The 21,108-nt window shown below is 38.9% G+C and overlaps 1 protein-coding gene across 5 annotated transcripts in view; it reads right to left on the bottom strand.

Annotated features, from left to right (window-relative positions):
* The window catches only part of UTRN (utrophin), a 356,635-nt gene that overhangs the window by 235,602 nt on the left and 99,925 nt on the right, over positions 1 to 21,108 (bottom strand). For all 5 annotated transcript variants that reach the window (XM_048296202.1, XM_048296200.1, XM_048296204.1 and 2 more), the window contains 12 exons: positions 19,348 to 19,493; positions 16,617 to 16,829; positions 10,443 to 10,556; positions 9,460 to 9,615; positions 8,412 to 8,582; positions 5,982 to 6,161; positions 4,257 to 4,391; positions 3,604 to 3,753; positions 2,104 to 2,265; positions 1,643 to 1,771; positions 1,014 to 1,187; positions 283 to 438 (listed from right to left, as the gene is read on the bottom strand). In XM_048296202.1, coding sequence (XP_048152159.1) covers positions 283 to 438; positions 1,014 to 1,187; positions 1,643 to 1,771; positions 2,104 to 2,265; positions 3,604 to 3,753; positions 4,257 to 4,391; positions 5,982 to 6,161; positions 8,412 to 8,582; positions 9,460 to 9,615; positions 10,443 to 10,556; positions 16,617 to 16,829; positions 19,348 to 19,493 — 1,886 coding nt within the window. The remainder of the gene's footprint in view (positions 1 to 282; positions 439 to 1,013; positions 1,188 to 1,642; positions 1,772 to 2,103; positions 2,266 to 3,603; positions 3,754 to 4,256; positions 4,392 to 5,981; positions 6,162 to 8,411; positions 8,583 to 9,459; positions 9,616 to 10,442; positions 10,557 to 16,616; positions 16,830 to 19,347; positions 19,494 to 21,108) is intronic.

Here is a 21,108-nt window from a genome sequence, read left to right as displayed (position 1 = left end):
CACACTTGTCACATGACAATCTGACCATAAATTATCTTGAAGGACTTTAATGAATGGCAGGTCAGCTTTGCCAGGGCAATGAAAACTCTGTGAACCTTCCTTCCTTCAAGGCTACCTCTCCTCCAGGGAGGCAAGTGTAATCTTTAATCTCTCAACTGATTGCTTCTGGATGCAGCAACTAGACTACATACTATCAGCTTTAGAATCAAACTTAAAACACTAACTACAAAGAAGGGAAATTACATGCAGACAAATATTCATACATATATTTATTTTTCTTACCTGTGCGCCCAAGTCATTGTAAAGAAATTTCAGTGCTGTCAGTTGTTCATCCATCCCTTTGGGATTATCTGTCTGTTGTTTCTGTACAATTTGCCTTCCTGTCTTGATGACAGTTTCAACTTCCAATTTCACCTCACTGAGGGTCTTATAGAGTTTCTAGAAGCACAAATATGTATATTGGTGATCAATTTGCAGTGAAAATTTTCTGACTCTGCTTCCTTTGAGGACCGTAACTGAAGTTAAGGTCATCAAAGTTGAAGTTAATTGCACTTCAACTCTGAGCTATGAATTAATAGCAATATCTGACAAGAAGATTCCAAACTCCTGATGTTCTATATTTTATTCTAGTTTTTATTTTCTAAAAATGAATAAGATCAATAATTTAACAGTGTTTACTCCAAGGCTAATGTGATCTGTCCTTCATCTTATGTATAGTATTTGTTTTGTTCAAATACTGTGATGCTTCTCCAGAGCATAGGGATGAACCTGGGAAGGGAGTTTATAAAAACTCAGCTGTTCCACCATATCTATGATCAACAGTCCACTACTTTTATGTCCTATAAGAATACAAGGTTTTTAGTTATCAAGTGCTCTGTTAGCACTTTTCAATGAGTTGCAATAGTTCCATGATGACTCTAAGCAAAATTTCCTTCAGGAGAGAGTTTAAGCAACAAGAACCACACAAAAAAAAAAAGCACCCCAAGCAAGAGTCATGAACATTGCATACATACCATGCACTTCTCCAAGTGAGCTTGGATTACATCTGGGTCAGTATCTTTCACATCCAAGACGTGAAGTTCTGCTTTTACACCATCCAACACCCGCTTGCAATCTAACATGCGCTGCTCAAAATTGGCTGGTTTCTGGAAAAGCTGATACTTTGTACATACCTCACGGAGCTTTCTCTGTTTTAATGAATATTATGTTGAAAGATTGTTTTAAATTAGTACATGCACTTCAAAAAAATAACATTTAAAGCATCTCCCACCACAGATTATAACCCATCATACTACCACAAATCAATATATATGGAATATATATATGGAATACATTTGGCTTGGCAAATAACATTGCCATCACCTATTCCTAACCTCTACCTGAGGTGCAATAGAGAGGTAATTCTGTATCATACGCTTTGAAAATACCCACTCTGCTCAAATACAGAGACTTCCTGACTTTCAGCATTTATCCCATGACACTTGTAAAATTTAAGCTTCCTTGTTCAATTCATCTAGGGCTGCTTGTTTCCTTATGAAAGCACATAAAAGCACATACTATTTTCTTCTGAGGTTCAGCTGACTGCACCAAACAATTTACAGGCCGACACAGGAGCGTCTAAGTGCGACTCTCATGTCTTTACCTGCAAAGCATCCAGCTGAGTTCCACCACGGGCAGACCTGCATTCAGGAGAAGCAGGAGGGAAAGAGCGAGCACTTTTCTTCAGCTCCTCTAAGGTGGATTCATGAGCTGCAATCTCAGCTTGAATTTTCTGCCATGTCATAGAAACAGGAAAAGAAATACATTACAAAATTGCTTGCAGAGAGAAGAAGGGGAGCTTTCTTACTACCCAACAGAAGTAAATCTACTTTAAAACTTAAACACCACCAGGTTTATTTTAAATATTCTGTCTTCGGTAACAGCTTGCTAAATTGAAAGCTGCTGTTATTCAATACAACCTTCTTAAAAAAAGAAAACACTCCAGATTACAAAAGATAACACCTGGTGCACCAACACAGGACTGAAATTAATTACTAAGTCTGGGCTGAGCACTATCATGAAATATTTCCAAAAGTTTTGTAGTGAAGAACTATAGAGAAATACCTGGGCCTCCTGGGGCATCTGAAAGGCATCTATTCTATCAGTCAGGTAAGATGTCAGCTGTCTATCCAGATCTCCTAAACTTTCCTGCAAGACCTGCAACATGTGGTCGGTTTCTCGCATGGTCTGAAGCTGCTGCTCCAAGGTGATCTGTCGGCTCACCGCCTGAGAAGGACAGAAAGGCAAGACAAGATGGAGCAGTAATTCAATACAAATTACAGTAGACTTCCTCAAAACAAGGTGGGAGAGACCCAAAAAAAATCCTATGCCTGGAGGACTGGCTAAAAAGAATCCTAGAAAGCAGCAATTTTTGAAGCTTACTATGGCTTCTGAACCAATAACTGACAAACAGTGGAATAGAAGGAGAGTTCTGCTGCTAGATACATGCAAGATAATGAAAACACACCTCTCCTATCACCTTTGAAGAAAGTATTCTGTTTTAAAACCACACCAGTTTCAAAAACTAGCTATTCAATGGGAAACAGGAACTTTGCAGTAGACCACAGAAGAATGTTGTTTGATATGTTAATGTTCACACTCCCTTCAAAACAATAAACTCATTCAGTTATACTGTCAAAACAAATTCACAGTTTTTCTCTTTATTGCCTCTTCCTTCAATAGCATCTGAAGTGTCACTATCTGCACAGGAACACAAATTCCCCACTATCAGCACATGCACAGACCAGTGCATGTGGACACACACACAGAGATGTGGAGAGTTGTCAACAGCCCAGTGTGCCAGTGCTGCAGCTGGCAAAGCAAACAGGTTTTTATATGGCAATGAAGTAGTTTGAACAGGAAAAACAGTAGTCAATGCTAACTTAAATGCCAGCACACATTCATGTTGCTCATTGTAATGAAGATGAACCAAAATCTCCTCTTACATTTCATCAGTGACAGAAAAATCTCCCATTCTACAATTCAGCAGGGGCTTGTATTATTAGGATACAGAACACAAGTCACAAACCTGTGCTACCTGAAATACAACTAGTCTTCCTCTGCTTATTAAATCTATAAAAGACTAGACTGAAGTAGGAGAAGAGCAAAAGGACAACCCAACATATGAGTAATGAGAAGAATGTTTTCCTTCTGTTCTTTATTTCAGTGTGACTTCTTCCTAGCTATTTCTAAGAGTGAAAATGTCACTTATGCTCCTCATTTTTACAGTTGGGGAGAAAATGACCAGTATTTATGGCAGTAGCAAGGCAATATTAAGTTGTTAATATTAAGCTGTTCCTTGAGTTTGGAATTGCCTTTTTGTCAAAGTTATCTGAAAAATACCAGGGCATCCCTACAGTGCATGGTTGCAAAACAAAACTTGACTCATGGTGAGAAAAACAGAGAAGCATATTACTCTTTGGATATTTTTACAAATTGAAAACAGCTGAGAACACTGACGCTTTTTATTCCCTCTATTGCAGTCTGGCATCTTTGAATTCAGCTAACAAGAGTTATCTCAGACTTAAGGTGAAGTCTACTTCAACCCTAACCCCAAGTTCTTACCAAGTGACTCAATTCCTCATAGCGGGCATTGAAAGCTTCCAATTTTTCACTGATGATGTCATCGAGAATCCCTCCATCAATCAATGTCTGCCCAAGTTCCCGAATCTGGGTTCGGTTATCAGCTGGGTGACGCAAGACTGATTCCAGGGACTAATTAGAAAAAGTTTTAAAGGTCAAGACACTGAATACTATTGTATTTCCAGAGCTGGAAATCTGGTTGCATACACAAGCTTAACACATCAAATGTCTTGAGAGTGCTCTAAAAGCATAAATTAGTTACGGCTTAATTCATAATGGCACATGTCATTATGGCACAGAGGTGATTTTACTTTAGATAATTAAACTTCACAGCCCTTCTTCCCTACTCATATCATTTCATACAGCTATAGCCCTGGAAGGAATTAATCCATTTACACAGGCTAGGAGAGAGCATTTTATCACAGTACCATGTATGGCACTATCACATACAGTAAAAGTCCACTTTTGGTGGAGGATCTTACAAATATCCATTTCCAATTCAGACTAATATGTTCATTTAATGTGAAGAATCAGAATACTCAGCACATTTCAGTATGCTACTGAAGTGCAGAATTTTATTTTTTTTAAACATAGCTGTCTGAAAAGTTACTCATCTGATAGAATCATTATAATACCTCAAGAGCATCATTGACAGCATCCAATTTATCAGGCAGATTTCCTGTCATTTGCACCCTTTCTTCCAGATTGTTTAGCCAAGCTGTTTCTAAATCAAGATAGTGAAGCAGCTCAATCCAACAGGACCACACTTCCTAGGAGCAACAGGAAAAAAAAAAAAAATTAGCCTAGAATGCCAGGCATAGGTCATATACCTTATGACCAACTTAAAGATATGTGTCGGAGAAATTCATCTAAAAGAGACAAGTAGAAAATAATAAAAAATATGCCATGGTGCAGAGTATGTTCTAGATAGAAAAACCTCCAGGTAAATCTGGAAGATACAGAGAAATGAGCATAGAAGTCTCTAAACTCATGCTAAAACTATCACTGACATAAAGGCTCGTATAACTATGTAAGAATGTAACAAAATGCAAATGTAACAAAATCCTCTTTGAAAGACAGGACACTCACACCCTAATCCAGGCCATAATCACATATTCTGATTATTATTGGATTTCAACCTTTTATTTCTGCTAAGTTCCTTTTTTGCCATTTTGGAAAACACACAGATGAGTAACAGGTCTGTGAGACAAGTTTACTTATTTGCCAAAGCATTGAATACAATACAATTATAAAAACAAAGTTAGATGGTGTGTTATGAATTCCAAAGACATCATCCCAAGGGAAAGTAATCTTGGAAAGGAGTAAAATGCATTTATGCTGAAGCTACTGTATTCAGACATTTGCAGTGTCCTTCTCCATTCCCCTTTTTTGCCACCTGTTTTATTTTACAGAATCACAGAATCTATCAGGTTGGAAAAGATCTCAGAGATTGAGTCCAACCTGTGACCAAACACCACCCTGACAACAACATCATGGCACTAAGTGCCACATCCAGTCTTGCTTTAAACACCTCCAGGGACAGTGACTCCACCACCTCCCTGGGCAGCCCATTCCAATGTCTAATCATTCTTTCTGAGAAGAAATTCTTCCCAATGTCCAACCTAAACCTCCTCTGGAGCCACTTGAAGCCATTTCCTCTCATCCTGTCACTGGCCTCAGAGAAGAGGCTGACCCTTACCTGGCTACAGCCTCCTTTCAGGCAGTTGTAGAGAGCAATAAGGTCACCCCTGAGCCTCCTTTTCTCCAGGCTAAACACCCCCAGCTCCCTCAGCAGCTCCTCATAGTACTTGTGCTCCAGGCCTTCCACCAGCTTTGCTGACCTTCTCAGCACCCTAATGTCCTCCTTTTAGTGAGAGGCCCAGAAGTGGACAAAGCACTCAAGGTGTGGCCTCACCAGTGCCAAGTACCTACAGAGGGACAACCACTTCCCTAGTCCTGCTGGCCACACTGTTTCTAATACATGTCAAGATGCCATTCTGAGCCACAAGGGCACACTGCTGGCTCACATTCCATGGGTGTGTATCAGAACCCCCAGGTCCTTTTTCCATTGGACATCTTCCAGGCACTCTTCTCCCAGCCTATAGCACTATGTGGGGCTGTTGTGACCCAAGTCTAGCACCTGGCACTTGGTCTTGTCGAACCTCATACCTTTGGCTTCAGCCCACCAAATCAGCCTGTCCAGATTCCTCCGCAGAGCCTTCCTACCCTCCAGCAGACCAATACTCCCACCCAACTTGGTGTCATCCACAAATTTACTAAGGGTAGACTTGATACCCTCATCCAGATCATCAGTAAAAGTATTGAACAGATATGACTAAGCAGAGAGCTATCCTTCTTACCTCCAAAGTGTGGCATTTCCCCCGGATCCGATTGCACAGTAGTTGGTAGTTCTCCAGCACAACGTTCAACTCGGTTGCCAGGTCCTGACCACTGGATGGCACTTTGGTGACCAACATCTTGATGTTGTCTTTGAGAATCTTCACCCTCACCTCCTTCTGCAACACATCCTCCTTCGCTCTCTGTCAAAAAAACATGTTACACGATCAGCCTTCAATTGCCCTACACTCAGCTACTCACCACTCAAATCAAACATCAGCAGTTTTCCACTGGAGGTCTTGTTGCCAATCTATTTCTTGGGCCTGAACATAACATACAGCACTAACTTGCATGGAATTCAGATCATGGTAGCAAGCGTTGAAAGATCCTGTTTTATTAAGCATACAGATGTATTTACCATTTATGGTTTGTTCATTAAAAACAATCATGACTCAAACCAAAAAAATAATTAAGTTCAGTGCTATTTCTATGCCATCATGCCAACAGGAAAGACAAATTAACCAGAAGAAAAAGAAAATTGACGTTTGCTAAAAACAAGCGTATCAGGAATAAAAAGGTATGGTGAACTTACAGAAATTATGGGTCTCAGAGCTCAGTAACTATCTCCCAAAGTTATCCAGGGAAGATGATGTAATTACTCAGAACACGTGCAACTACAAAGCTGGAACCTCCCCCACAGCTGTTGGGTGTGCTTCAGGAACACACAAAAAGGACAGCTAGAAGAATTCCTTCAATCTAACTACACTCAGAGGAGCCTGGCAACACACATTCAGGATAAGTACAGTACAACTCCCAACACACAGATCTAGAGAAACTGTATTATCACTTGTCAAATTTTGCCTTAGCCAGAAATAAGGAAGAAGGAAGCTGGAAGACGGAAGACAGATCAGGCAGACCAGTCTGAGTCTCCCTGCTGAGACAAATAAAACGCTTCAGAAATAGAGACTTTATTTTCAGATTTCAAAAATAGTTTTATGCAGTTGAAATACCTCTGATAAATAAGGCACTGCACTTTATTGTAGAATCTAGCATAATTTTTGTACATATATTTCAAGATGTCTTCTAAACGTAAAGCGATTTAAAAAAGTCAGTTATTAGAAGCACAAAGAATAGAAAGTTTTGGAAACATTTTATGGCACAATTATTAAAAAACACCTAGCCTTATCTTAAACCTATTCTTCCAAATGTCAGCAGGAGTTCCACTCTCTGTTCAAATGAGAGCAGAACTAGCAAACTTAAAACCATGTGCAAAAATGTGCCAAATCCAGAGAGTGCTCTTTCCCAGTCCTAGAAGTAGTCCTAGGATAATATTGTTACTGCAAATGAAAGAGGAATTGTAAGTGTTACAATAAGCTTTCTAGCTCACTGACATAACTGTCATAACATACACAATATAATCTGGATTTGACAAAGGTAAATGTACTCAAAGTCTCACAGATTTGCCAGTGAAAGGAAGGTTTTTTCTTTCCTTGGCTTGTGTTCAGCCAGCTGTCAGACTGTGTGATCTCAAATGGCTTCAAAGGACATGAACACATTAAAACTGTTGTTAAGGACTGCTTCAAAAAACCCCTTCGAAAAGAACAATTCAAAATTTCAAATAGCTTTATCAAAGCACTTGTAAGGGAGAAATTTTTTTTTATGATCCATCAAGTAACAGTATAGTGGATACTCATTTAAAAAGTGTACACATAAGTCAAAACATTTATGAAGATATGACTGAGCTCTCAGATTAAAAAGCAGAGAATTATTTACTCTGTACATATATCCATGAAAATTCTCTCTTCAACTGACAGTATTTTAATGAGACAAAAATATCTCCTTCCTTTCCATTTCTTTGGCCACCAGACCCAAAACCAGAGAAGCAGAGACCAACATCACTCACCGATCCTTGTAGATGGCTTCCAACTCATGATATTAAAAAAAAAAAAAAAATCACTGTTTGCAACAGATGATGAACACATGATAACCTTAAAACACACCTGTTTTAAAGTGATTATCTAAATGTGGAGTTACAATATTTATGGGACAAGAAACTGACGTCCAAGAGCTAAAAGCAGAAGAATGTTTTTACAACCACTAATTTAGATAGAAGTAAAAGATAGATGATACTATACCTTTCTCAAGTTTTGTCTTCTGCAAAAACTTCCTATATTGTTACTGTTTAATATGCTATACATAAGCCTGACTCAACAGCTGGGGATGCTGTTATTTATTATTAAATCCCTACCCCTCGTAGCCAAGAAGAACATCTGCTTTTATAGTTTATGCTTTAAAAATCAAAAATTCCACAAAGCAAAGATGAAAAGTATCACTAATCTTGTCATGACCCAAGTTTCTTTCCACAAATTTAATTCCATAAATGGTCAACCCCCAAAGCCGTAAAGTTTTGTTTCTCTTTCATCAAGCCTCTACAATGAGCTGGCACTGCTGACCTTCATTTCCTCTACTGCATTCTCTAGCTCTTCAGGGGACTTGTATTCAAAATCTTTCTCCAAATATTCTTCTTCAGCTTGGGTCATCCATTCTTGCATCTCTGCCAAATCCTTCTTCAGATTTACAGCTTTTTCCTGACTTTCAGACAGGCGATTTTTCTGACTAATGATCTAGAATCCAAGGTGGAGAAAGAAATAGCAGCTTTGTTACTTAAATGTCCTTGCATATGTGAAAAAACACAAGTCTTTTTTAAAACATTCCACTACCAAAACCTTTTCAGGCTTTTTGAATTAACAAAACACTTTTACATGCATACACAGACTTATGAACCCTTTTTAGCAGATCAACAAAATCTAGAAGTGAGGGAAGGAGAAATACGGCTTTTTTTTCCCCCTTCATTGAATGTAAACTGGTAACAATCCCTGGAAAAAGTCAGACAGAGTAAAATCCCCTTCTGATTACAAGTATCACATAGTTAGATATATCTTTATAATGAGCAATAGAACACTCTCAGGCCTCACTTCTTTCCACAACCCAGACAATCTGGATCTATATCAACAGCAAGGCTCTCCAACACAGATTTTTATCAGGAATTGCAACAAAAGTAGTATGTTTCTACAGAGAGCAGAAAGCTTCCACCCAAAAGAAACTACTAAATACACTGCAGTGGTAGTCTATTTATAGCCTTTTATTTTTCAAAGCTGCTTGGAAGCAGACAAAAATTATGCAGGGACAGAATAATATTCCAGACTTCAGAAACAACGAAAAATAGTCAAACTTTCCTCCCACACTCCCCAGAAAGAGCAGCATAAAGAAAAGTGAACAAATTAATTTTTAATGACAAACAATTAAAGAGTTTATTTTGCTCCTTACAGTTAGATACCAAGAAATATGTGTATTCAAATTGGACTTCAGCCACTCTGACAGTGGAACTAAAACATTCTTATCCCACTGTTTCACCACTTCCCCTCTTCACCATCCTCCCAATGCCACACAAGCTGACAGCTGCAGTAACAGGCAAGCACGAGCAACATGTGGAGAACTCACCTGTTTGCTCAGTTTCTCCCATTGAGTCTGGCAGTCTACTAGCCTAGACTTAGTCCAAGTATTTATGCTTGCAATGGGCTGAGCTCTTAGAGCAGCCTCTACTTCTTTCATCTCTTTCAGTGATGGTTCAATTGTCTCCATATCATTGATGAACATCTGAACACACATCAGAGAAAATTAATGCTGTTCTTTAGCAAGATATTACATTAATTTATAACAGTATCAGTAATTTTGCAACTTTTAATTATTCCAGAAAGACTTTTTGGAGCAGATCAATACTGTGTTTAATACCAGACTGCTTAAAATAGTCCTTCAGTGGTTCAAAACATCAGAACTATGCAACTAAAGAACAAAGTACAGCTTGCCATACACAGCATGAACATTTTCATATACCAAATGCCAACGCCAAAACAACACAAGTTTGAAGATTACATGCACTAAATATTCTGCTGTTTCTGGTATGCCTCAATTTCTATTCTTCTCCTGGGAACAAACATTTGAAGGTACACTGTAATTACTTACTATAAGATGGAATTCTACATAACTGTGAACATTATGGGCCACTGACTAGCCAGGAATCTTCTTGTAAGACAGATGCAACTCTAAACTTTAGGACTTTAATCAGAGTTATTTACTTCTTACTTTTACTGCCCTTGTAAGTTTAATGCAGAAAGCACTTTTCACCCACAAGTTCAATTCCATAATCACAAAAAAATTGGGGAATATATATATAAACTTTTTATAGAGGAAATAACACCAACTTGTAGGTAATTACTTGTAAATACAGTGAAGACCTTTGAAAAGCACAAAATACTACAGCTACACAAAAGAAACTAACTCAAACATGCCCTGAAGAAAGATAAAAATTTTTCTGGTGGGCTTTATGAAATATGCTATGGAGAATACTTAATAATACAAGCAAAATAATAAAGAAAAGATGCTACTTGTTATTTCAAAAGATTCCTTTTAAGAGCAAAACTCACTGTGCACTGATCAAGTTGCCTTTGAAGTCCTTCACTATCTCCTTGAACAGCCTTTTCTGTCATTAAGAAGTCTTTCACACCATCCATCCACTTCTGAACAACTTTTGAGTCAGTCTAAATCAAATAGAACAAGGAACAGTTGATACATTGCTGTGATGAAGAATGTATGGCTGTTGCATTTCAATTTCTAGCAGCTGGCAAAGGGTATTTTACAAGCTGCTGGCATAGTCTTGGTTTTGAATAAGATCAATTTTGGTTTAGTTTTTGGGTTTGTTTTGATGGGGTTTTTGGGAGGAAAAGGGGTATCCCAAATTTCTCTCTCCTCAAATTTATATGAATGTTAAATTCGCAATAGCGGTAATCTTCCATCCACAAGAGCATGGTTTAAGTGACACGCCACTGTTCCAGGCTATCTATCCCACCAAAACACAGGATCAGGTAAGGAGGAGAGCATGGCTTCAAGAATGATGTGGTTATTCTTCACATGAAGGATCTGGCTGAAGGCTGGAAATATGCCTAAAACCTATGGTAAAAAAAAGGTATGACTGTTTCCACTGCACTTTTTTGAAAGACAAATGCATTCCCAAGGAAAAGAGAGGGCCCTATAACAACATATATGTGGAGAAGAGGAGTGAATAATGCTAAACATCCTTGACAGGTACAAACTGTGCTGGGAAAGCCATTTGCATAAGTGAGACACACATAAAAGGAAAAAAACAGATAGGATCAGACTAACTACTAAAATTTTAAAAAATCAGCCTAGCTGTTTGAGACCAATAGCAGCTACTGTATTCACTAGAGCAACTCCTAGGGGAAAAAGTAAACACACAGCCAATTTCAGAATAATCTGATTTAACAATTGGCAGTTGCCTTATACCCTGCAATGAGGTAGGAAGGGAAGGAGACAGAAGCATGGTCATCTCCTTCCCATGCAATCATGGATGTTCCAAATCATCCTTACAAACAAAACCAACATAAACTTAGACAGAGATTTGCACAGAGACAGATTTTCCTTCCTCTGGTTCAATCAACTTGTGGTTGACATTTTTTACTAATATAGCTGGACTATTTGGTTGGAGTTTTTAATAGATGACATCTATTTATCCTGACACAATCATCACAGAACAGCTCATCAGCTTCACCTTCTACTCTGCATGTCACAGAGAAAGAAAGCATACACTCCATTTCCTTAAAAACCTCACACTAACAGTTTTTGCAAGATCAGTATGTTTTACACACTGTTTCTCAAAAAACGTGTGCACTAATGAAAATCCATTAGACTAAGTTCATGTTTATTTTTAGATCAATGCTACCATTTGAGGTCAAAGTCATGACATTTTCTTCATTCCTTTTCCATTTTGGATTAATTTCCTGCAGATGATTAGCCTGAAAATCATTTTCCAAAAAACAGACCCCAGGATGGTTAACAGTGAACTATGGCTTAATGTAAAAAAATACGTATCTATAAAGGGTGTCATTTGACAAGGCACTTCAGCACATAACTAATTTAGCTTCCTTACAATAAGCTATTTACATCAGTAGCTGAAAGGAATTAAGTGGGATTACTCAAAGTTAGACACACATTTAAATAACTTGCTGAATCATAAACCAAGCCTACAAAAGTTCAATTATGTAAATGCTCCTGCATCGCACAGGTAAATAATTATCAGTGGTCAAATAACCAGTGTAGGTTGTTGATGTACAAGAGCTCACAATTTTTAAAACAAACATCCTCATCATAGAATGGTTTGAGTTGGAAGGCACCCTAAAGATCATCCAGTCCAACCCACCAGCCATGGGCAGCATCATCTTCCACTAGACCCCATCCAAATGGGCCTTGGAAACTTCCATGGATGAAGCATCCACAGCTTCTCTGGACAACATTTTCCACTGCCTGACCGCCCTCACAGCAAGGAATTTCTTCCTAATATCCAATCTAAACCTACCCTCTTTCAGTTTAGAGCCCGTTATCCCTTGTCCTATCCCTACATGCCCATGTGGAAAGTTCTCCTTCAGCTCTCTTGCAGTATCGCTTTAGGTACTGGAATTCTGCTATAAGGTCTTCCTTATAGAGCTTCACTTCTCCAGGATCAGTTTTTAAAATTTATTCCAAGCCAGAACAAAGATCAAATGTGTTGAATCTTGTTTACTCCTAGAAAAACCACATGATGTACAGCCATGCAGCAGATTTAAAAGATCTGAAAATGATACATAATCAAAGATGCAGCAAGCCATACATTACTAGAGGTATGATAACAGAGAATACAAGATAAAGAAATTTTCTTCTAGAAAATACAAGGTGCAAAACTGATAAAATGAGCCTTCTCTACTTTTCCTATCACATGAGTATTACAGTCTTCCCAGTAAAACATTACTCCCAGTTCATGTCACTAATGCATGTGTTGTCAGCTTGGGGGAGCCTCTGTCACACCACAAATAACAGAGGAGCCACCTAAGCAGCAGGACACACAGGCAGATCTGCCACTGACATGCTCATCAGACTAACAAGGGCATCTTAGTCATTGTTCACCTGTCTGCTCACTGTCAAAATGAAAATATTTACATTGTTTCTTTTCAAAAACCTAAATGTGACGAGTGTTGTTTTGGGAAATGTCAGTTTTTAAAGGTGATTTAGGAAATAAAAGGATCATTAAAAATAAACTAATACTTGCATGTAGTTGCACATAAACCACATGTCCTCCAAGCACTGACACTCACTGTTTTTTTATTTTCTTCCCCACTTCAATTTTTTTTCCTTTTAATAGCCAGGTGCTTCAACCCCTCTCTTAGCCAAGGAGATCCTGCCCAGCCATTCTCCAAACTCATCTTTTATCTCTGGTTTGGTGTCTGCACCAGGACAAGTTAGATCCAGGTGTGTCCAGTGCTGTCCCCAGCATTTTTATTCAGCTTGTTCCAGATTGTAATTTTTATTTATACAGTATTAAACTACAAAGATCTCTGTATAGACAATTACCAAAGGAAAAATCAGAGAATATAGTATGACTGTCCCTCCACTGACAGCTTTACAAAACATTTAGAAAACACAGGAATTGTGTACTTAAAAATATAGTTCATAAGAAAACACAATGTAAGCACCATATTTTGACAGATAGCATCAGTAGGTATTTCTTTCATTTTCAATTATTTAACAATATTAATAGTTTAATTTTAATAAAGCAACTATATAATAATTGCTTCCCTTGTTTCTTCGGCTACAATTTCCTTTTTGGCTTCTGTACTTCCTTTTAAGATAACAGGAAAGTTTTTAACGTCTTGCTCAAGACCAAATTCTGTTCTCAGATCTACACAAAACAGTGCACTGCTTCACTGCTCTGCCCTCCATAGCAACTCAAAAGTCAAGTGAGCATAAAAATCCATCTTTCACCAGTGAGTGCTTCATATACTTGGTGGTACCAACATCCCTTTGGACAGCTATGGAGAAGAGGGCACTCCACCTTTGAAAAAACTAAATAACTGGTTACTAACTAAAATCCTGCTATGCTAATATGCACACATCTACCCTACTCTCAATATCCTACTCTCAGCTAAACATAAGAGAGAATTTCAGCTTTCAAGAGCCATTCTGAACATAGTTAAAGCTGTGATTCAGTAAAATAGGTGCATGTACAGGCCACTCAACTGAACATGATTCAAGTGCAGAAAGAAGAATTTTTCACATACAAGAAATTAAGAGAGGAGAAAAAGTGCTGCTAAAACTGATGAGTGATCAAGATTTTGCTCAGTGTATCTACAGAAAATCAAGGAAACTACAAAGTTGCAATCATTTGAAGAACAAGACTGACAGAAAGTTGTTGTACAAAGGACACTGAGGCAGGCTTACATGCAGAATATTTATTCTGTCATGCTTAATAATTAGTAAGTGTGACCAGAGAGTGCCGGGAAGCAAATGAGACATGGTGGGATATTGTATATTAGGTCAAAGTCAGGAGAAAAATTAATGAGGAGGTGGTTGCTGGAAAGTAATCACCAAGGCTTTGGCTAAGCCTTAGAAGTTAATTTCTTCTGGGCTCCTCTACAAACCACCTCGCTTTGGGCAGTCAGCTCCTGCTGACCAGCCCCACCAGCTGCTCCACAGCTCCACATCATCCCACAGGCTGCTGCAAGTAGCTACTGTAGGATGGGTTTGAAGGAACCAGACTAAAAGCAGAAGCACAAGTACACATGCTCCTGAATACATTTAAGGCAGAGGGGGCTGGGGACAGCTTTTATCTTTATGATTCAGGTAGAACAGCTTAAAAAAAATTAATGACATTTTTCCTCTGAAAGCCTGCAATTCTTTTTCCTACTCATAGGTTGCTCTGTGGCTTTTATTTACAAGTTCACTACCCTAGACTGGATTACCATACCTATGGTATTCATATGCACTGATCCCACACACATGCTGCTGGGAACAGCTCAAGTCCTAAAATTAAAAATAAGTGAATAACACTTCATGAGCAGGATCAAGTTTTTCCCTTTAGGCATTTTTCCACCAGGTAAAACCTTTCACCAGAACATGGGTGTGTACTCTGCTCCTAAGTGGTAGCCTGCTGATAGTTGTCCTTTAGTTACAATCTGTTTCCCCTACCATCACTTCTTCCAAGTTTGCAGTTTTAAAAGGCGGGGGGGGGGGAAGAGAAGCTTGAGGATTTTACTGCTTCTGAGCTATAATCAGTAGCGGGTTGTCCAACTTTCTCTGCACCATCATGCAAGTCAATTACCTGGACTTATATTTAAACATATGTATCTATCCTGAGTAGTTGTTAATGATCCTGTCTGGCTTAAAATGAAAAAAAAAAAAAAAAAAAAAAATACACCACAGTCAAATTGAAATCTGAATGCACTGCCAAATAAAGGATCCATTTTCTGCTTAAGAGGGGTGGGAGAGCAAGAATGTAAAGAAATTTCTTTGGAAAAGTGGTGGTGTACATGCCAGTGTTCTGAAGACAGAGCACACAGACAGCTGTTTATGTTTATAAATTGCGTGGTATGACACATCCTCCGTTAAATGGAAAAGAACGTAAATAAATCCGCACATTAAAATATGTTTATTGCATGTGAAAATACATATTTTTTAGCTAATGCACATGTATCTTCCTCATGAGAGAATTTCTAAAGTCCCTCCTTGGTTTTTCAATTTTAAAATGCAATATGAAAATAAAAACAATATGAAACTTACTGAGAGTTTAGTTAAACAATACTCTGGGGAAAAACAATGTCACTGTAATTGGTCTTTTATACTGCTGTGATCAGCTTATACATCCAAGCTGATACTAAAGAACAGGCAGTGTCTACTTAACCTTTTGGTCACAATAACATTGCCATGAGCTAAATGACAATATATTTTCATATATATCTTCATAATTTTTCCTCCCCCCCAGAAGAATACAAATAGTCTAAAAAAGGGACTTAAGCACAAATAAATCAATCTAACCAATAAATATTGAGTCCACTTCAGTTAAGTTACTTAAGTACTCATCTCTCCCCTCTATCAGTAGGTTAAACATCTACACACGCTTACTTTTAATCCCTTCATTTTTAAAAGAGTGGGATTTTCTGTCTTGCAGGATTTCATATGCATGTGTAAATATTTATAAAATAGGGAAGACAGCTGAGTAACCTTAATTTTTTAACTGTCTTTCCTGTCACTTCAGAGGCCATGGTTGACACTGGAAAAGTCACTATACCCAACCATTTTCTTTACTTCCTTTTCTAACTTCCTTGTACTAGTTCTTCATTACTTTTGACCAAAATCCCACTTGAAAGGAGCAGGTTTTCTGTAGCAGGCATGGAATTACACTTTCCGAAGCAGTGGGCATCTGACACCAATCACATAGAAGATGATCATCAGCCCCAACTGGGATCAACAGAACAGTTGACGCACCCTTGACCTTAGCATAACCTTTGCTTCTGGTACAGAAAGAGAGGGACACTAATTTTAAGTGAAAAAGTATTTCTGTTAGAAGACAAAATAATATCCTGGGCACATTAGAAGTCCACTTCTACGCTGCTACAAATATACTATATATGCCTTCAGCCTCTGCCAGACTAGTGGATCATCAACATTCCACTTTTCAATCAGTGTCATCTGGGCTCCTGCAGGAACACAGAGAAAGAAAGGTCTCTAAAGCAACTGAGTTATGCAACCAAAATAAAAAAATCCTTTTATTTTACCTCAAATATTCTCAACTTGCGCATAATTTCCTCCAGTAGTTTAACATCTTTGGAAATCTTGAGCTTTAACTTGTCCCAGCGTCCCTGAACTTCCTTGAACTCTTGCACGTAGGTGTTTTTTATATCCGAAGATGCATGCTTCTCCAAAGCTTTAGTTTCTTCAGCAAGTTTATCTACCCTGGGCTTCTGGGCTTCCAGTGTCTCACCAACTGTCTATAACAAAGAACAAAAGTCTCCTTCCAGTATTAGCCATACAACATGTACACACTTATATACAAGTGCAAGTACATCATAAGTTTCATTGCGCAGAGAGTATACTCAGTGAAGAGTGATACTCCAGCTACAGTAGTTATTGCAGCAGAGATGTCCAAACAACCTTTTAAGCACCAAAACATTCAGCTGTTCCACTGGTGCAGCAGCAGAGACTACAGAAGGGGAAGCAAAGTTTGGCCTCATAGTTAAACAAGTGCAGGCCCCCACACCTCTTGTGTGTCAGGCAGTACTGCCACTCAAGTCAGCAAAGCAATGGCTGTGCTACACTGCACTCACAGAGGAAACGGCAGTGTAGACAGACCAGGTCCTCATTGTTTTCATTCCCCCCACAAGTTTGTTTGTTTTAAAAGCACATGAAAACCAGCTGAGTGTGTTCTTCCAAGTTTTGTTAAGTAAAATACAATGTCTTAGTTGCAAAAAAGCTCTGGATACTCAAGTTTTGAAAACTACTTTTCCAGATGGAATACAGGGAGGATACAATCTGAATATATTCACTATGACATTGCTGATATAAAGCGTCACTTGATTTGAAAGAGCTAATTGACTAATATGAAAAATAACAGCTGAAGGTATAAGTGAAAATAAGAAAAATGCCATTTCATTGAACTCATCATTTTGATTATCCTGCTTCAAAATTTGCTTAAGAGAAACTTGCAATGAACACATGAAATTATTATTAATTTAATGGATTTAATTTTCTAGTATATACATTTAATGTGTACAAACAGGATGTGTACATACATACTTTGCTGTATTTTTACTGAAGAAGAATCTTTTTTAAAATGTTCACGTTCTCAAACCTACTTTACATTTATCATGTTTCTTTTCCTGGAAAGTGTACCATTTCCTCTAAGACAGGCAGAGAGGTAGCAATGAGGCTGGAAAGAGGAATGCATGCTTCAGAAAACAAGGGCTTTCTGTGCAGGGGACCACAGATGAAGCACTTATCAGTGCCTGCTACAGTGTGCAGAGAGAGCTGGACAGTCCCAAGGTCCACAAGCAGCTCCTCATCTACAGTTTGTTCCCCTCTCTGGCACTCTCATTAAAGCACCTGCAATAGCACAGTATATCCAGAGTAATTAGTCTCTGAAGAAAATTGGGCAGAGGCAGGAAAAGACAAGCCTCCAAAGGCCAAATGCCATTGCAATTCATGCAGCATATGGATCAGAAAATCTCTGCCAAATTTAAACAATACAGAAGCAACACTAAAGAGAAAACCAAAGAGTCAAAGCTTGTTTTAATCTTCCGGTTCAAAAGAAATCCAAAACACACCGCTGTTTACTGGACTTCTAAAAATCATCACTCTGCTAAATAGAGAAGGCTATAACAACACCCAGCAACCAGAGCTTAAGAGCTCCTCCAGAATCACCTGCAGCCTTATTAGACCACCACACAGGGAAAAATACATGCTTCTGAAGGTGGGGGATGGTGGAGAGGGCAGGAAAGTATTTGTTTACTGAGTTTTTTCAAACAAACAAACAAAAAAGGGAAAAAGTACTGGAGATGCACAATTCACCCCCTGGAGAGAGGTCCATCCCTGCCTCAGTATCTGGTATTTGCAAAGCAACTGTCATCCATAAATTTTTGTCTACTTTATAAGCTTACAACAGGAAAAAATATTGTTTCTAATGGAGAGAATTTTTGTATCAATTACCTTTATGGCTCACAAGCACTGTTTTCCTTTGAAAGGCAATCTGGAGGCCAGAGAAGTACAGTTACTGTCTCCAAACACCCAAGCAAGATGAAGCAGGGTGGGTTTGTCAACCAGCTGACCCTTAGACAGTTTAAGCAGGCAGACCCCTCACACCTGGGTGGGCTTTACCCAGTGCTTGGGGGGGAGGGTTGCAAGCCTGCACACCACAGTCCCTTAAGGAGAACAGAGGCAGGGTCAGAGAGTCCACCCTGCCCTAGGGAGGGACATGGCCTCCCAAGGACAGAAAGCCCAATCAGGCCAGGCACAGGCATGACTGTGGTGCAACTCAGAAAGGGGAAGCTCCCAGCTCCTGGTTTTCCCTCACAACTGCACTCAGCAACAGAGGAGCAGACCTCGGATGAGGTGATCCAACCAAGCCTCTAAAAGAGGGATGCTCTTGGGGCCCTAACACCCATTTTGGAACTCCTGAGTGCAGGAGATACACCAGAGAGTGCTTGGGGAAGCCACCAAGGCCATCTGAGGTCCTTTTCCCCTGGCTGAACAGTCCCAGCTCTCAGTCTCATCTCCTAGCACAGGCAGCAAGAGAAGCTGTGAAGTCTTGCAGGCTCAGTAGGAGATACCCAGCCCTTGCCTGGACACATCCCTCAGCAGCCTGATAACCCAGCAAGCCACCTCCAAAAGCGGGTTCCACACCCCTGACATTGCTCTGAGCGGTGTTAGCCCCCCCACTGAAAACACTGCAGGAGAACAGAGGGCGGCAGCAGGGGAGCAACTTCCTCACTTCAGTGCAAAGGTGAGGGTTACCTTTGCCTGCTGCAGGGCGGTCTCAACCCTGCCGGGCTCGCTGAGCCCGCTGGCAACGGAGCGCTGCTCGCCCTCCAGCTTGCTCAGCGCGTCCTTCAGCTGCTGCAGGGACTCCACGTACTCCTGGCTCGGCTGGCTTTCTGTCTCTGGTACCATGTAAAAGAGTAAGGAAACAAAACTCAAGGTAAGGACTTGAACCCAAATCATAGAAGATGTGAACATAATCAACTTCCAAGACCTAAAAAACTCTTCTGCTGATAGCATTGTTGTTCCTTTAAAAATATTAAATAATAATATACAAATATATTATATAGAATATAATAATAAATATGCAACCTCTCAAAAAATTTACGAACTCAATCCTATTTTCAGAAATTTTTTTATGCACTTAAGCACCTAAATCTGTTTGGGTGGGTGAAGTGGTAGAATTGATAGTATTTAAATTATATATTATTATATCAATAGCAATCCATAGTATTTAAAATATATAAACCACCCAAATTTAGTATTTTGCAGTTTCAAGTTTTAGACATATCTACTATATATCTCCAAACACACACAGAGATATCTACTATACATAGGAAACATAGTATAGCACATATAATAGCCATATATTACATACTAAATTAAATATACACACTATATATTGGACCTATATAAGCTAGTATTTCTAAATATATCTGTGTGCATATATATATAAACACAAAACACATTAGTGGGGGCTTGTGTTTTGGTTGCTTTTTTGCATTTTTAATATATTTACCTACACAAATGTAAAAAAATAGCAGTTTTCAGCCTGTTGCCAGAACAGAGACACTATCTAGGAATAGTGAAAAGGGAATTAAAATTTGAATGGAGTATTTGCTTGCCATCTTCAACCACATCTCAAAATTTGTTCGATCCAGCCCTGTGTGGAATCCCAGGCAGGAGGCAGCACCTCAATGGCATTTCAGAATGAAAACAGCCAATTTGAATAACTGCACCAAACAGCATTTTGCCTGTAAGTCCTGTACTGTGGTATGCACATTCTGGCCTTGGATTCACAACCAATTTTGTTCCTGCCACAAGTGAAAATTAATCTAAGCCTTGTTCTGACTCACCAGGTAGCTTTTCAACAGCTTACCAACAGAACTGTTGGTTCATTTATAAAAATGAGACAACATTTTTAGAGCAAAACAGAGTTATCCAGCTTCGTTTCTCAAAAAGCCAGGATCAATTTAAAGAGAGGAAAAAAGTTTAATAAAAAGCATATAGGTGCATTGTCACTAAACTACAGCAAATCCTGAAGGCGAAGAAAATAGTTAAAATAGCCTCCGAATGACAAAAAAAAATTGAGTCAATTCCCATTTAAAAAATGCCCATAGAGATGAGACTGAGTAGCACTCCATGGGGGAATTTTCAGAGGCTCAAAGAAAAGCCATGAGAGGAGCTGGCCTTCTGTCAGTCAAAGCCTGCCAAGTTCACAAATACCTAGGTCACACCACCAGTTGTTTCCACCAGTTACATGGCTCTGGAAGTTTTTACCTGGCAGCAGTTCAAGCTATGCTGTAAATAAAGAGCTAAAACCCTGAACTGACATTTCCCTCTATTCTTCAGCAATATAATTTCTCTGCAGGTTGTCTCATTTAAAAAATACACAAATTTAATGTATTAGAATATATATGGTGTTTCTGCCAAGCAGTAACTGGTTCAAGTATACCAATAACACCTCAAGTGACGCATGGCACAAAAAAAAAAGGTATTTTTGTCACATGAGGTATA

The sequence above is a fragment of the Corvus hawaiiensis genome, chromosome 3 (genome assembly GCF_020740725.1).
Source record: "Corvus hawaiiensis isolate bCorHaw1 chromosome 3, bCorHaw1.pri.cur, whole genome shotgun sequence".
Classification (NCBI taxonomy): domain Eukaryota; kingdom Metazoa; phylum Chordata; class Aves; order Passeriformes; family Corvidae; genus Corvus; species Corvus hawaiiensis.
Note: the sequence above shows the minus strand (reverse complement) of the source record. Positions and strands in the feature narration are given on the sequence as shown.